The sequence below is a fragment of the Chrysochloris asiatica genome, unplaced genomic scaffold, assembly GCF_000296735.1.
Source record: "Chrysochloris asiatica unplaced genomic scaffold, ChrAsi1.0 scaffold00050, whole genome shotgun sequence".
Taxonomy (NCBI): Eukaryota; Metazoa; Chordata; class Mammalia; order Afrosoricida; family Chrysochloridae; genus Chrysochloris; species Chrysochloris asiatica.
In genome coordinates this window covers 979,829-997,344 of record NW_006408568.1, presented here as the reverse complement: position 1 = coordinate 997,344, position 17,516 = coordinate 979,829, and the positions used below count along the sequence as shown (strand labels likewise).

Below are 17,516 nucleotides of genomic sequence, written 5' to 3'. Positions count from 1 at the left end.
AGTCCAAGCTGTCCCTTGCTACTTTCCAACAGCAGAATATGTAGATGAGTTGAATATGTAGATGAGTGCTGGACAGAGCACCTGGCCTTTTTTCAACAGCCTAGGGGAAACCTGTGCCGATAGATAAAGGATTATACTTCTTCCTCTTTTGTCCACTTGATATATCTGTATGTTAATAACACACTTCCTTTTTTCTCCCACTTTTTTTCACACACACATATACATACATGCACACAAAAACATGTCCCTCTTTAATGATCTCTGCTTAAGTATGAAATTACTTAGCTACTGCTTTGACACCTCAGGTTTTATGTGAATTTGTTCCATTTGTCCAAGTAGATGGTAAGGTCCTATGGATCCATGTCTTCCACTGCTTTTCTCCCAGAGCCCTGCCCCACACCCTGCCAACAGTCTCTGTACTTGTAATGTTGTTATTAGGTGCTGTGGAGTTGGTTCTGTATGTATATATAACAGAACAAAACGCTACCTGGTCCCATGCCACCCTCACAATCATTGCTATGTTTGAGTCCCTTGTTGCAGACACTGCTAATCCATCTCATTGAGGATCTTCCTTCTTTTTGATGACCCTCCACTTTACCAAAAATGATGTTCTTTTCCAGGACTGGTCCCTCTTGATAACATGTCTAAAGTATATGAGAAGTCTTACCATCCTCACTTCTAAGGAGCATCTGACTGTACTTCTTCCAAGACAGACTTGTGCTTAGCAGGCCTCATTGGTAGCTGGCAGAAACCACCCCTTTCCCACCCATTCACCCACCCTGTAATCCTGTGACAAAGGTTCCTGCATCAATCTCATCACCTAACCGCTTCTTGTCATATTTTGTATAACTCACTTAGTATAAGACCAAGTCCCTTAAAAGGCATATTTAAAAATGGCTTGCATTAAAATTTCACTAGCAGTTCAATTGTTTCAGCAAAGCTCTGGTAGCGTAGTGGTTACGAATTGGGCTGCGAACCTTAAGGTCAGCGGTTCGAAACTACCAGCTGCTCTGCGGGAGAAAGATGAGACTTTCTACTCCCATAAAGATTTACACCCTCGGAAACCCTATACAGGGTCGCTATGGGTCGGAACCAACTCGATGGCACATAACAACAACAACAACAACTATCACATTTAACTATTACTTGGTACTTAGAGAACAAGTTGTTGTTAAGTGCCGTTGAGTTGGTTCCAACTCACAGTGACCTTGTTTCCGAGAAGCATCTGGTGGTTTTGAAATGCTGACTTTATGGATTAGCAATCCGATGCTTATCCTACAGCACCATACTAGGAGTCCAGACAAACTGGTAGTTCTTAACAATTAAGAGACATACACTAAACAGTGAGTAGATTTTCCAAGAATCCCAAGACTTTCCATCAAAAAAGTTACAATGTTAAACAAACCTTATTAGATAAGCTGCTACTAAAAGTTAGGAATCCTTTAGGAAAGAACATGGGGATGCTCTCAATACTCTGTCCTGAGGGGAGAAGTCTATAGGCTTCTTTATAATGAAGCCTATTTTTGACAGAGTCTCACAGAATGGCCCATTCTAAGCACTGAGCACTGCCAAGCCCCTGCCCTGGCCCCCACCCCCACCCCCCTGCTTCCCTGAACTTCAGGGTTCCCAACAGTGGGCACAGTGCCAGACCAGATGGCAAAGAAGGAAAAAGCAGCCAAAAAGGAAGGCAAACAGGATATGGAAGGAGGGATCTAAATGTAGAGGGCGAAGCATGGCCCAGAAGACCTTCTTCCCTAATCCTACCTTGAGGAAGAATTCAGGTGGTGGAGAAAATGTAGGAAGCAAAGAACAGCTGCTCCAAAAAAGAATGAACGCTGGGGTTTAATTTCACTAGGGAGGAGGCAGGGCTTAGAGACCCATGTAGTCTCAGGACCATCGACACATACTGATGTAGTAACTTAAACATACAAGTACATATGTAAAAACATGAAGTATGTGTGCACAAAAAGACATGCATACAAAGACACACAGATTCATAGTAGTGCCTTGGAGTTGGTTCCAACTCATAGTGACCCTGCATAGAGTTTCCGAGGCTGTAAATCTTTATTGGAGCAGAAAGCCTCATCTTTCTCCAGCGGAGTAGCTGGTAAATTTGAACTGGTGACCTTGTGGTTAGCGGCCCAATTCATAACCCACTACACTACTAGAGCTCCTTACACAGATCCATGTTTTTGTTATTGTTAAGTGCCATTGAGTCAGTTCTGACTCATAGGGACCCCATATAGGGTTTCCGAGGAGCATCTGGTGGGTTTGAAATGCTGATCTTGTAGTTCAAACTGACCTCGCAGTCCAGTGCATTATCCTGCAGCACCACACCAGGATCTGGCACAGATCCATAGCAACATAAAAATCAGTCTGGTAATATACATGCATGTGCACACATATAGGCACAGACAATTGGGCCTAAGGCAGAAAAGAAGGTATTTAAGGTATTGCCTTAAGACAATATGTTTGCATAGACATGCATATAGACTCAGACAGGTCCATAAACACATACCCATGTAGGTGTGTGCACAAACACATCTCAGTCCTACATACTGAGGTGCAAAGAAACCACTGTGTGCATAGAGGCACTTGAAGACTGCCTAACCACTTGGTCTGCTACACCACTCATACCCCAGAACATGTGCAGCCACTCACTCATCTTTCCTGTCTCTGGGTCAGCTTCTCACACGCACATCCAGGCCAGGTTCCACAGGTCCTCACTGCCCTCTGAACTGGGTTGGGCACTACTTGACGAAAATAAGCCAGAGGGGTAGGGCTATTATCAGGAAGTGAGAGTAAAAGCATCAGGATCTTTCCCTGGGTCTCCAGTAAAGAATCTGACCCTTGGTACCCACTCTCTCTGGCAACTGACCAGTGACGCAGATGGGAATTGAAGAGAAAAGAATAGGTATATTTCAGATACTGATGTGGGCCCAGAGACTAAATGGATGGAATTAAAAGGGGTAGGACTAAACCAAAAAAAGCCCAGTGCCATAGAGTTGACCCTATAAGACAGTGTAGAACCACACCATAGTCTCCAAGGCTGTAATCCTTACAGAAATTAATGCCACAACACGCTCTCTCAGAGCAATTTTTGGGTTCTAACTGCAGACCTTTAAGTTAGCAGTTGAGAACTTTAACCACTGTGCCACCAGGCATGTTTGAGGGGTGGGAAAGGGAAATACTGCCTCTTTATCCAACCTATTTTCTGTCTGCCATCCTCCCAACCTTCTCCCTGCAACATATTTACCAAATGCTTGTTATCTTTACCTCCGTTTCCATAATTCATAGCCTCCGTTTTCTCTAACCCCGATTCCCCAGGGTTAGAGTTTGAAAAGGAGTCTCAGATCTCCCCCATCCTCTTTACTCTGTCAACCTCATACTTTATGTGGGAGGCCATGTGACCAGTCAATGCCTCACCTACTTCCCTACATTGTGCTTTTTTTATTTCTTTGCTATCAAGTTGTTTTCCATTCATGCAAGAGACATCATGTGTGCAGACTAGAACTACTCTCTATATAGGGCTTTCAAGGCTATGACTTTTCGGAAGCAGATTGCCAGGTCTGTCTTCTAAGGTGCCTTTGGGTAGATTTGAACCACTAACCTCTCGCCTAGTAGTTGAGTCCTGAACCATCATTTATTCCACCTCTGTCTAAAGAACTTTTAATAGTCATGTACTCAGGTTTCCCAAAATAATTCAAACTGCTGAGGCACCAGCAGAAGTTTAACTCCCAGAGCTTCATTGTTGTTGTTGTTAAGTGCCGTGGAGTCAATTTTGACTCAGCAACCCTGTAAGGGTGGGGAACCAATTTTCTGCCAAGGGCCATTTCGATATTTGTATCATTATTCTCAGCCCATACAAATTATCAACTTAAAAAAATTAGCCTGCTATATTTGGTCAAACATTTTATGAACTCACCCCTAATGTGATGGTTGGAACTGCAGTTGCCTTGACAGGACTGCCTGGTGGGTTTGAACTGCTGACCTTATGGTTAGCAGTGTGCTTATCCTACAGTGCCACCACACCAGAGCTGCTTTAGGGGCACAAATGAATCCTATTAGCTTAGCGTGGCTCTGAGGGGCAGACAAAAGATGGGAAGATCTGTGCTGTGGAGATATATTCAGGTCATCAAGGTGAATCCGGGTGTCATGCTGTAGGATAAGCACTGGGCTGTTAGCCACAAGGTCAGCAGTTCAAATTCACCAGCTGCTCCTTAGAAACCCTATACAGGGTCACTAAGAGTCAGAACCAGAACCGATTCTAGGGCACTTAACAGCAATAAGGTAAGTGAGGGGGTCAAGGGTTGCTCCTTCTGCCTCAGGGGCATGTTCTTTCTGGAGAGAAATCTCTGGCACAGGCCCGGGGGCAGCAGTGTATCTACAGATAAAAGGATAATAGCACCTGTGACAATTAGTTTCAAATGGCTGAATGATCTCTCTGATCAACTGATAAATAGAAATAATAGATATTGCTCAGTGGTGCTCCTCCACCCCCCAAATGGCACCCAGGGTATGTGTCATGCCTGCCAGGCCCTAAATAGTCTCTGTCCCAAGTGTGTTATCACCATCCTCCTGTCTGGTTCAGGCCCACCCTTCTCTCTTTAGTCAAAATTTCTAACCCAACCTCTTCCCTACACTTTCCTATCTGAGCCTCTTTCTTCCTGTATGATGATATTTCCAATATCATCCTTGGAGGCATCTTCTCCCTCCCTGGTACTCTGACCTCATCCTTCACAACATTATTTCTGGGAAAAACCATAAAGCAATAGTGACCTTACAGCACAATTGGTCCCTGTTCCCCCTCCCTCATGTGTAGATTTCACCTCTCCCTCCACCCGGATTTTTAAGAACTGGAAACACAGGAAATAAAGTCCCAACCAAGAGAATCCAGACAGGACCAGCTTTCCACAGACCTGTGCACTGTAGTTCTGCATGCAGCTGGAATCCTACCCTTGATGTTGGTCTTATGCTGCCTCCTCATCAAAATCTCACTGAGCCTTTCTCAGTGACCTCAATCTGAACACAGGCAGCATTTAGTCTGCACCATTCACCTAAATTCTTATTCTGTCTTCTGTTATCTTTCCCTTGGGTCTGGGCCAAAAAGATTTTTGTGTAGGTGGAATCTAGTCTATGCTGGGGGGAAGGGGCTTAGAATTGGGAGAGCTGAAAGCTTCAGGCAGACTGACAGCTGAGTTCTTGGGTCTGAGTGGCCGGCCAGGAGGCAAGGCTTACATGGATGAATTTCAATCTCCTTTCAATCCTTGCCTCCATCTCCTGCTTAAGGCTACAACTTTAACTCACCCCAAAAGGAGGAATTCTATCTGGTGACAGAATCTGGTGGGAAGTCCCCCTTTTGTCATAGAAGTTCCAGAAACATAAGTAATAGGTAAGCCACTATCCTCATTGGTGTTATAAAATGAGGCCCTGGTGGCTCCCCACCCATTTACCGTATCAGAAATGTCACCCCGCCTTCATGAACCAGACTCTCAGAGCTATAGGGACATCAGAGACTATCTAGTTGAATTTCTTTATACTAATGAAGGTTTGGGTTAAGGCAGTATTTCCATAAAATTCCATTCAAATATACTTTTGTTAGCTGGGAAGGGTAACAGCATGAGCACATCTGTGCCAGTGGACTTTTTAGTGGCGTTTAAACACTCGAGTCCTGGTGTGGCACTGCGGGTTAATGTGCTGAACTGCAAGGTTGGTTTGAACCACATGGTTGATAGCTCAAGCTCACCAGCAGCTCCTCAGAGCTTGTTAAATGCCATCAAGTCAGAACAGACTTGATGGCACTTAACAACAACAACAAACACATAACTGTTATCTAGCAGAGAACCTGGCCTTGGGGGAAGAAGGCTATAGGGTGGAGTGGTTAAGTTTTAACTGAGGTGTGAGGTGTGAAAGGTTAGAACAGTTTCCAGAGAGCCCTTCTAAATGTCTTGGGGCAACTCAGGGTTGAGCATGGCATTGGGGGCCAAAAAGGTGATGAGGAGGGCACAACCTTCCCAAATGCCCCAAAGTGGGGGCTTCCAGCTTCAGAGAGTACCCAGGGAAGTGCGGAACATGCTGGCTGCCTACTTTGGCTCCATTTACTGAGGTCTGCCCACTAGAGGCAGCCCCCTTTTTAGCTTTGTATTCTATGGAATCCTGGTGTGGTCCTGTAGAATAAGAACCACAAGGTTGGTGGCTCAAACCCACCAGTCAGTCCTCCTCGGAAACCCTATACAGGGTTTGTATGAGTTGAAACTGACGCGACAGCATGTAAGAACATTTCTACTCAAAAAGGTTTTCCAGGGCCTATGACCCACACTTATCTCCACACCGCCCCCTGTTTCTAAGGGAATGGTGCTGTCTTTGTATCCCATAAGGTTCACCCTCCCACCCCCTGACTTGTGACGCCCACATACCTGTGCTCCCTGTTGCTCTGCTTCTGTTCCAAGCTGGCTTTCGCTGCCCACTTGGCTTGGGCCTAGGCTTGGCTGGTAGGACCTGCTTCTGGGCTGGGTAGGGGCACACCCACCTCAGCAGATCACAGCACATGCCTTTCCAGATCCGCCAATTCACCCAACCCCACACAGGGCAGTGAAGAGTGGGGCAGTGAGAGCTGTACCCTCAGAGGCCTTCACTTCACGACAGACCAGTGAAGAAGTCCCTGCAGGTAATGACACTGAACCCAGCCCCTAACTCTTGCCGACTAACAACTCCCCCACCGATCACTCATATACAGACTCAGACACTCACCATGGAGTTTCCGCTAAGCCTTACTGGCACACCCACCCCACAGATGCCAGATGACTAACTAACCAGTTTCTCACTAGTTTCCCCTGGGTGTCTCCCTTCCTCTCTTGAATCTGTCAGGTGGTTTAGCCTATGCCGCTTGTAGCTTGTACCTCATGCTGCCCAGGGTCCCTCTGTCTGCTGGTATTCTACTAGGCCCTGCCCCTCATGTGGAGTGCACAGAGCTCTTCATCACCCAGTGGTCAGGTTGGATTGCTCCTCTTTGTCTATTTCCCCCAGGCTGTGTACTCTGGGAATGCAGGTGGCTCCCTGGTCCCTGTATCCTCCAGCTGAGTACGGGGCTGGGCATGTTGGTAATACTCAGTAATCAAAAATTACTTCTAGTGTTGGGTGGTAGGTGAGAAAGTGTACTGTGGTTGAATTTGTTTCTCTATTACAGGGCTTCTCAGGGTCTTTAAGATGCTGTTTAAAAGATTGACCAGATGTTGATCATTGAATTTGGGTGAAGGGTGCATGGGGATGCAGTAGACCATTCTGGTTTTGTGCATGTTTGAACTTTCCCATAACACATAAGCTTTTAAAAATGCTGTGAACCTCTCAAAGAGGAACAACTATATGATTTGCCAAAGGTATGTATCCCCAGAATACACTTTAGGAGATATTAAGTTATTAAAGGCCAACACTGGAGTCACACCTCAATGTATGTTATCAAGAATAATCACTTCAATATTTAGATAATCTGGCAAATCCTTGGAGTTCAAATCAAGGGTTTTCTGGGCTCTAGGCAATAGCAAACTCCTCCCTATTGATAAAGGACAAGTTTTGCACACTTCCTTGGTGTTGATGTCTTAGACTTAATCCCAAGCAAGGCTCTGGCCTTTATCTTCAGGAAGACAATCCTACACTCACATCTGAAATCATGGGGCCCAGGGCTTCAGAAACGCAGATACATATACCCTTTGTGGCCCACATGACCACCAAGACCCTAGCCATGATCTTCAATTGCAATTCCTGAGGTCTTCTGCTTTTTGTGACAGATGGCTACGTCCATGAATACCATTCCCATGGGAGTCTCTCCCCTGTAGATGGATCAAAAAATCTGTGGGGCTGGAAGGGCTTATTCCCAAGGGGCAGGGCAGCAGAGCTACGAATAGGGATCGTAATCAACAGAGGCCACACAGGCTGAAAAAAAATACTTTATGTAAAGACATCTTTTAGTTTAGATGGAGCTCCCATGACAGGCCTTTCCGGTACTACTGCCCCATCCCAAGGAAAACATGAGGAGGAGCCAGGTAACAGACCTGATGGGTTCACCTTGAAACAAACTGACAGATGGGGCATTTAGGAGTGATGGAGAATTTGGAAAGGATGGGCTATAGGGTGGGAGCAGGATGGACCCCAACTCATCCTGCTTGGCCTAGAGTCAAGGTACTAAACTCCTGGCTCCAGCGAAGCACAATATCCTCACTTTTGGCCTGGGTCATCACATTGTAAGTCTCATTCTGCATACATCTCATACGGGATACCTGTAAGGTGTGGAGGAGAGGGTGTGTGTCAGAGCCCCACAAGATAAGGATGTGGGCATGAGCACCGAGTAGTAGAGAGAAAAAGGGAACTTGGATGTGGGTTTTTAAAAGCTGCAGGAGACACCCAAGTAGCCCAACCCCCTCCTTTCAGGAACAAGGTAGCTGAGGTTCCAAGGGAGAAGTGACTTATTCCAAGCTCTTGGGTGAGTAAGAACAAGAGGCAGGACTGAGACAACATCCAGTTCCCAACTCAGTGCCTCACTTCTTACCTGAAACATCCCTCCAGGCTCCCTTTCTGACTTGGGAAGGGCCTTGCTTATTCCAAGACAGGTGAAGGGGGCTCTGGTGAAGGCTTCTGCCCCACAGATACAGGTGGAGAACTGCTCTCCACTCCTGGCTGCTCTTAGAGGGAGCCGACCAACCTTGGTGACTAACTGATTCTGATAGGAGGAGGAGGGAGTGGGAGGAGGCTCACCTTCCGATCTTGGTTTCTCATCAGACACTGCTGGCTTTTAAAGGCACAATAGTTTGGATACTGCACGTAGTCTGTGTCACAAATCTACGGCAGGAGGCAGGAAGGTGTCAGAATCCCCTAATGACATCAGCTGTCTAAAGACTATCCACAATGGTAGGAACAAGAATGGGGGTGGGGTCCCTGAGAAACAGGGCTTCCACATCCAGGGTGTTCCATCCTTCAGCTTCCTCTCTGAGGTACAGGCTTTTTCTTCCCCACTGCCTCTCCCCTCCCACCTTCAGTCACAGGTAAATTGTGGGGAAGGAGCCATGAGCCTGGGAAAATGAGAAGTGGCTGTCTCTCTGGTCAGTTTGCTGGGACAGTGACTAAGGAATGGGGAAAGGAAATAGGGGTTAAAGGAACAGAACAGAAAGGTTCAAAGGTGGTCCAATTATCAGTCTCTTTCTGGTGGTCTGAGGGAGAAGGTAGAAGAATTTTTAATGTGTGACTTTGGATGAATCAGTTCCTTCTTTGTCCCTTGCCCTCTTATCTATAAATCCAGAGGGGTGGCCAGGATGGTCTCTGAGACCCCTTCCACTTCTAGGAGTCAGGAGAGAAGATCTGGGCATGAGACCCTCAGCTCAGCTAACTTAAGCTCTACTTTTCCTTGCCTTGGTTCTTCCTGCTAAACCACAGAAGGGAGGTACCTGGCTCTCAGACAAAACATGTGTGGTTACACATGGGTGGCAACTTTGAGGGAAGAGCAAAGTTGATTTCACTGAGCAGGGAAGGCACTGGAAGAGTTGGAGAAGGAACTGAGAGACTAAGGTCAGAAAGCTTTGGATCACTGGGTTGGGCAGCACCTTATGAATCACCTAGTCATTTATTACAGAAATGAGTAATCTTAAGGAGCCCTGGTGGTGCCAACAGTTAAGCCCTTGGCTTAAAGGTCAGTGTTTGAACCTACTAGCCACTCTGTGGGAGAAAGTGTGCAGTTTGCTTCCATAAAGATTTACATCCTTGGGGAGTCTATTAGGCAGTTCTATTCTGTCCCAAAGAATTGTTGAGTCGAAACAGACTGGACAACAGTGGCTTTGCTCTTTTTTTTGTTGGTTGGTTTGTTTTTGTTTGAGTAATTTTGAGCAAAAGTGAGAAGTGACTGGTCCAAAGCCACTCAGCAAGTAACTAACAGAGCTGCGACCAGAACCTCCTGCCTTCCAGTCCTGTGTGTTTGACCTCTCCAGCTTCCTATCCTTTTGTCAAACACAACCCTATTCAATGAGGTTGTGGGACTGTCAGTGGGCATAGTAGAGGACTGGTTTTCGGAAACCAGGGGCCCAAGCCTGCCTCATTCCAGCTCCTAATGCTACCTAGAGAATTATACAGATGGGATGGGGCTGCTCTTTGGTAAAGTCTCTGACCTTGGTGGGAAAATCTCCATCCTGGAAGCTGAGGAACTCAGTCTGCAGCCAGCCGGCGACTCGGGGATCTTCACAGCCCTTTGTGGCAAGTCGGCCACACCAGAAGTCCATACGGAGCCCGCCATACAAATCCAGCCCATAAAAGCGGCCTGCTTGTTTGGGCCCTGTCTGTAGTACAGGGGACAGGGGAGAGGTACAGGCCCCTGTCCCCCAGCAGGCCTCCCTGCCTACTGCCCATTCTGCCTAGAGCCTGTAATGTCCCCCACTGCAGGCTTTCCTGCTAGGTACCTGGGTGCCAATAGATATGCTCTGGGATGTGAGGAAGGGACTGACGAAAGCTGTTTTGTGGGAGCCATCGCACAGCTGCCGCTGCAGGTTGGCTTCTGAGTGGCACTGCTCCAGTTTTAGGGAGCAGAAGTCACAGAGGGCACAGGAAGGTGTGTGTCTCCGCCCAAGATTGTCACAGACCTGTGTGGGAGTGCGGGAGAGAAGCTGAGGCTAAGACTTGGCAGCTGGCCCTCTCCCACACCTCAGCCCTAAGAGCGCTCTGGCCCAGAGAATGAATGCCTCTCCATCAAGGGACTTCAGAGAGCTTCTCTGGCTTTTCTCGCAGCTTCCCTCCCAAACGTTACTAAAGGATCTGGCCTCAGCTGGCTATTTTCGGCAACCTCTTCTTGGGTGATTTATCTACTTCCAGGTAAACTTCATCTCCCTGTAGGTAACATTCAAATCTTTATCACCAGCTCTGATCACTATCTCAAACTCCAAATCCTCATTGTCAAGTGCCTGATAAATGTCTACCAGGGAATGACCTACAATAGACCCCTAATGTGGCCTGTATGGAAAGATCTCATACTTTCTTCTTGGACTCTCGAATATTTATGAAGAAGTGACATAGTGCTGGGCACATAATGCTGGGCACTCTGGCCAAAAATGCCATTCAGTTCTCATAGGAACCCTATAATAGTATGTTATTGTTGTTGTTGAGTGGCATCTAGTTGGTTCTGACTCATAGGGACCCTATATAGGGTTTCTGAGAATTTACATCTTTGTAGGAGCTGAAAGCCTCATCTTTCTCCTATGAAGTAGCTGTGGGCTCAAAACTCTGACATTGTGGTTCACAATCCAGTGCTTATCCTATGGATCTACCATGCGCCCTATAATTGTTGTTGTTAAGTGCCGTCGAGTCGGTTTCGACCCATAGCGACCCTGAACAGGGTTTCCGAGGCTGTAAATCTTTACGGGAGCAGATTGCCTCAGCTTTCTCCCGCGGAGCAGCTGGTGGTTTGGAACTGCAGACCTTGCGGTTCGCAGCCCGATTCGTAACCACTACGCTACCAGAGCTCTCTGTGCCCTATAATAGCATGCTGTTATTAAGTACCATCAAGTCAGTTCTGACTCATAGAGACCCTGTATAGTTTCCAAGGAACAGCTGGTGGATTTGGACTGCCAACCTTGCAGTTAACAGTGCAGTACTAATACTACAACACCATACCATAGCATTGTTGTTGTTGTTGTTGTTAAGTGCTGTCGAGTCGGTTCCTACCCATAGTGACCCTGTACAGGAGCGGCTGGTGAGCTTGAACCGCCGACCTTGCAGTTCAAACGGCTTTGCAGTCTGACGCATTAACCCACAGCGCCACACCAGAACTCCACACCATAGTATAGGTACTAATAATATCCCCATTTGACTGATGAGGAAATTTGAGGCCCAATGATGTTCACTAACTTAGTCGAAGTTATATATCTAATATATAAATATATATATATATATATATGAGCTGGGATGTGGGGCCAGGTCTTTCTATTTCCAAAACCTATGCTCTACCCTGGTCAGTGCTATAGGATAAGCACTGGACTGCTAACTACACTCCCAGGAAACCCTATACAGGGTTGCTATGAGTCAGAATGTACTCAGCGGCACATAATAAATGTTCTGCCCAAATACCTGGAGTCCTGGTGTGGCACAGGGGTTAATGAGCTGGACTGCAAGGTTGGTTTGAGTTCAAGGTCGGTGGTTCAACCTCACCAGCTGCTGCTCCTCAGATACCCTATACAGGGTCACTATGAGTCAGAACTGACTCAACAGCACTTAACAATAACACCCAAGCACCCAGATTAGGCATTCTGGAATAAATTTATTCATCTCTTAGCTGGGCTCTGCTCTGATATAGTTTCCTCAGCACTATCAGGAGGATCTTGCTAAGAAGCATCTTCAGTCAAGCCCATCATTCTCCTTCCTCACTGATGGGCAAAGCATGTCACAGTACACGGAACCTCTGACATCATCTTGTATATTCCTTGCAGCAGAATGTCCCTGCCCAAAAACTATACTGAATTCCTCTTCTCTACTCCTGGTGTGGCACTGTGGGTTAATGCACTAGACTGCAAAGCTGTTTGAACTACAAGGTCGGTGGTTCAAGCTCACCAGCTGCTCCTCAGAAACCCCATACAGGGTCACTATGGGTTGGAACTGACTTGATGGCACTTAACAACAACAACAACAACAACCAAATTTAAGATAAGTGCTTTAGATTGCCACTTAACATTTTCATATTATGACTCTTATCTCAGGTATGGTGCTGTAGGATAAGTACTGGACTGCAAGATCAGTTTGAACTGCCAGGTCAGTGGTTCAAATTCACCAGCCGCTCCTGGGAAACCCTATACAGAGTAGTGACTGAGTTGGAACACTGACATTTAACACAACAACAATATCAACTCAGGTAAAATTCAAGTAAAATGGACTCCTTACTGTTTCCTTAACCAAGTCCTAACATCCAATAAGCACTCCATGACCCCTGAACTTCCACTTTTTAAAAAAACTTTCTTTAACATCTACTACTTTTCTTTTACTACTTACTGTATGTATACTAACCTCCTTACTGGGCTGTAGGTCCCATAAGAGCAGGAAAAGTTTGTTCTTTCTTATTCCCTCAGGAAATCTCCATTCTTTCTTCTTCCGGAGCCTATGCACCTACTAGTCTCTCTGCCAAGAACTTTGACCTGGCCCCTTCTCTACCTGGCTAACTTCTTTTCATCTAACTATCTCAGCTTAAACATCACTTCCTCTAAGAAGCAGTCTCTGATCCTCCTAAACATGGGAGAATCGTACACCCATCTACTCACTCTGCACTCTGTTCCTATCTCTATTTCAGCATTGATCCAATCACACTGCGCTGTCCACTAGACTCCAAGAGGACAAAGAACTGGAATAATTTTACTTACTGATAAAACTCAGTATATGTTGTTGTTGTTAAGTGCCATCGAGTGCCCAATTTGTTGAACAAATGGATGAATGAATGGCATAGTCATGCTAAATTGTTTGCTAAATTATAAATTGAAAACCTAAATGGTATTTTCCTGGGAATCGACTTGCTGAGTGCTGAGGACATGTGACAATTGGACCTCTCTTTACAGGTTCCCAGGAATGGACTCTCTGTCCTTTCTGGAAAGGAGAGCTGACTCTAAAGCAATGCTATGTATTAACAATGGCAAGTGAGTTTAAGAGATGATTCAGGCCTGATATCTCAGAGAGCTAAAGAACGAATTTCAAACTGGAATGGATTCCTGACTGGGACTTGAGCCTTCTTCCTTTAAGGTGGGCTGGAGAAAATGTCTTTCCAGAGAAGGGATTCCTGCTGGGAGAGAATCTGTCTAACTATGCTTCATGCTTCCTGTGTAACTTCTCATCCCTCATGTCCAGAGGATGCCCAGTAAGCATGTATCCCTAAAATAGCATGAAAGGCATACCGGCCTTCCAAAACCAAGGATTTCCTCCTCCATGAACTGCCAGGCCTTAGCAGTGGGAGTCATGATGCAGGCGGTCTCCACAATCGAATAGCACAGCACCAGCATGGCTTCCACATGGGGCAGCTGCAGGAGGCTGCAAGAAGACAGCACTGGCTGGTGGGGAGCAGGCCACAGGGCTGGGAGCAGAAAGCCACATCCTCTCTCTTCCCCTTCTCTTAGCATCTGGTATTGGTCACAAACATTGTGCAGGCTGGATGGGCCTTAGAAGCTTTGGGACCAACTGACTCCTTTTACAAATGAGGAACTGAGGTTGATAAAGAAAAGGGAAGTGACTTTTCAAAGGTTGCAAAACTAATCAGGGCCAGAGTAAAGAACATAACCAGGCCTGGTAGCTTCAGGTATAGAGCTCATCAGCCAATGATGGGTATGGAGTAAGTGAGGTAGAAAGTTGCTAGGTGTGCCTGAAGACCAATCAGGTCTGAGTGGGTCTGAAGGCCAAAGCTGGGCAGGTGGGTTTCTTATTCCCAAAGAAGGCAGCAGAGAAGGCAGGGCCAGTGAGGGAGTCAAAAAATCCTTTACCTGCCACGGTTTGAACTTTTCCAGGATTCCTCATCATAGGCTCCATTCATTTCATCCATTTCTTGGGCTGATCGAATGAGTTCCTGGATGTTCTCCATCATCATAGGAGTAGACTCCACTTCCCTTACCCTGGGAGTGAAGGAGGAAGGATTGGAAGATAAAGATTCAGATTGAAACTTGGGCTCTGGGTCTGTCTGCAGTCCAGACATGGTCTCCAGTCCTTCCTCTGTCCCTTGTCCTTCCTCCTGCTTTGCCTCCTCTTCTTGTTCCTCCTCTTGCTCTTCTTGTTCCTGCCCTTCCTCCTGTTTATGCTCCTGTCCTTGCTCTTGCTTGTGTTCTTGTCCTTGCTCTTGCTTGTGATCTGACACTTGTTCCTGACCTCCCAGGGACAAGGAGGACTGTAGCAGTTCCTCCACATTGTTGTTAAGCCGCTCAGGCCAGGGCTGGAAGACCTGTCGCTCTGTGGCTATAGCAGGATTTGGGAGGGACCAAGAAGAGAAGAGAAAGGGACAGTTAGGTTCATAACCCCCAGTGCCTTTGCTCACAGAGCGGTACACACATAAACAAACACAGGCAAAGGAAAGTAACCACACTTACATATATGCAGTCAAGTTTAAAAAAAACACAGAAAAGAATATGAGTATTAAAATAAAAGAATAATATTATGGCAAAATAGTGGTGTTCACCTTCCTCCCTCCTTTACAAGCAATCTTCTTCCCTAATTCCCACCTCAGATCCCATTTTTTGTCCCTCTCACAACTGTTTGTTGTTTTTGTTGTTAAGTGCCATCGAGTCAGTCCCAACTCATAGCAGCCTGTGTAGGGTTTCCCTTGCAGTTCAAACTGACTTTGCAGTCTATGCAGTTCCACACCAGGATCCTCTCACAACTGTTAACTATTCTGTATTTAGAATATACCCAATATTCTGAATAGCTAGCAACTAAATTTTTCTAGTTAGTTTAAAAGTCCCAGGGGACTTCCAAATACAGGAATACCTTTGAGATTTATGGTGGGGTTAATGAAAAAAAATGGATTCCAGGCAGAATTATAAGAAATGGTGGGAGAGATTCTGGGATAGAAAAGCCTTAACTTGAATTCACACAAAACAGGCGTTCCCTTATGTAAACAACTGTTTGTCGCTACTTGCAGACCCCTCTCAACAGTCTTCCTTTTCCCTACCACTGATAGTTTGGCCTCTAGGATTTGCAGGAGTTGTTGGTAGTCAGCTAGGTGAATGGAGGATCTCACCTGTGACATGTGATGAGATGGGAGAGGTCACTGTGGTGGGTGGGACTTCGGCTGGAGTGTCAATCTCCTTGAGAGTGTTAGGTGAGAGAATTGAGACCGGCTGGGAGCAACGGACCCTCTGCAAAGAGAGAAGGTGAGTGGGAATGTCTTTCCCAAAGGGGGCATTTCTCACTTCTCACAGATCTTAGGCAAGATTGAAAGGACAAGATCCCTGCAAGAAGAAGACTTGAGAAAAAGGGTTTCTCTGTAAGTTAAAACTCACTTTGTCTGGGCCATATGCTTACCTTCATTCTTCTGTATTTGATTTGAATGAAACCATTGACTTCTTAAAAGAAATGGTAGGACTTAGCTCTTTGCCCTCTTCCCATCTCTGTCCCTGATTTTTTCCCAGTTATGGACAGTCTGAATGCCCAAGGTGAGACTGTATTCGTATAAAAATTGGGTAAATGATTGGCAAAATGGTGGAATGGAGGAACTAACGATGACCCCTCCTGCAGCTCTTCAACTCCCTGCTGCCACCACCTCTCGTTTCACCCTGGGATCAGATCCAACCTGCCCTAGGCCTCACCTTGGCATAGTAGACGTGGTTGGAGCAACGATACTGAGTAAACTGGCAGAAAGACTCAAACCACGAGGCATAGGGGAGGTCGGAACAGACAGCACCTGAGAAAGGACAGGGGAACAGGTAAACACCCGGGTGGGAGGAGAGGGGACCCTTCCAGGAAGGACAGCGGACTTTTTTGGTTCCTGAAGGAGGGAGGAAGACACGGACAGGCTTAAGGTAAAGTATCAGCCATATCATGTCCTTCCGCTGTCTCAAGTTCTGCCCTGCGTGAATTCTGGGTGCCTCCATTTCTCCACTAGTGTGGTACTTACCGTCAGGCACCAAGCCATGATTTTCATACTGGTCTAGCTGGACGAGTGTGGGATTCCGGCAGCCGTGGGTTGCACGGAGACGGCAGGTAGTCTCTGCCTTCCAAGTTGGGGTTAGCAATGCGAAGAAACGTTCATACTCGGTGGGAGAGAGAGGGCTGCCTGGAGTGGAGCTCGAAGTCGGATCCTGGGCTGGGGCAGGTGCTGGATTCAGGAGTAGCACTGCAGGGTGAGGGACAGATGGATGGATGGATGGACCGAACAGCAAAATCCTCTCAGGGAAGAGGATAGACTCAAATTAGCATCCGGGCCCTGTATTATGAAGGCACTGGGGAGTCCTGGGAAAGATGACCAAAGGTGAGGGAATGCTAGGGACAGAGGCAAAGGTCAGGCCCTCCGAGGAAAGGATCAGGATCTCAGAAGCTAGGGCGCACATCCAACGCTGCTAATAGGAGAAAGCCTATCTGAAACAGTAAGAGGGATTTCAGGGAGTACCGGGCCGGAAGAAAGAGACCATCGGAGCAAGCGGGAGCCTCTCACCCTTGAGGAATGAGAGAAGGAAGCCAGCAGTCAGCTTCCTCATGGCCCCGGAAGATCTGCCCGAGTTTTCCTGACCAAAGCAGCTCCCAACGGGCCCGAAGCCACACAGAAAGCCGGCGAGGCGCGGGCTAAAGCACGGGGAGTTGAGAAGGTGTGACCCAGACGTCACAAATGTAGGGGGCGGGGCCTCAGGCACCAAGGGGCGGGGCCTTGGGAAACTGACGCAGGTCCTGGAGGGCCAAAGTGTGCCAGGGTGTGTGGGTGCTGACGCGACAAGACCCCACTCAGCATAATGATGGCAAAATTGACCATTTGCTTAGCACAATAAAACAAAATTGTTTTGGCTTATGAAAATAGTTCTCACACTGAAGGTCAT

General features: G+C 46.8%; 1 protein-coding gene across 1 annotated transcript; it reads right to left on the bottom strand.

Annotated features, from left to right (window-relative positions):
- Positions 1-8,150: 8,150 nt before the first annotated feature.
- Positions 8,151-17,183, bottom strand: ACRBP (acrosin binding protein). The gene is made up of 10 exons (XM_006862656.1): positions 17,141-17,183; positions 16,604-16,822; positions 16,296-16,390; positions 15,728-15,845; positions 14,481-14,946; positions 13,902-14,034; positions 10,437-10,616; positions 10,149-10,316; positions 8,749-8,832; positions 8,151-8,273 (listed from the first exon to the last, which is right to left on the bottom strand). Exons 1-10 carry the CDS (start codon positions 17,181-17,183, stop codon positions 8,151-8,153), a joined length of 1,629 nt encoding a protein of 542 aa, XP_006862718.1.
- Between the last annotated feature and the right edge of the window lie 333 nt (positions 17,184-17,516).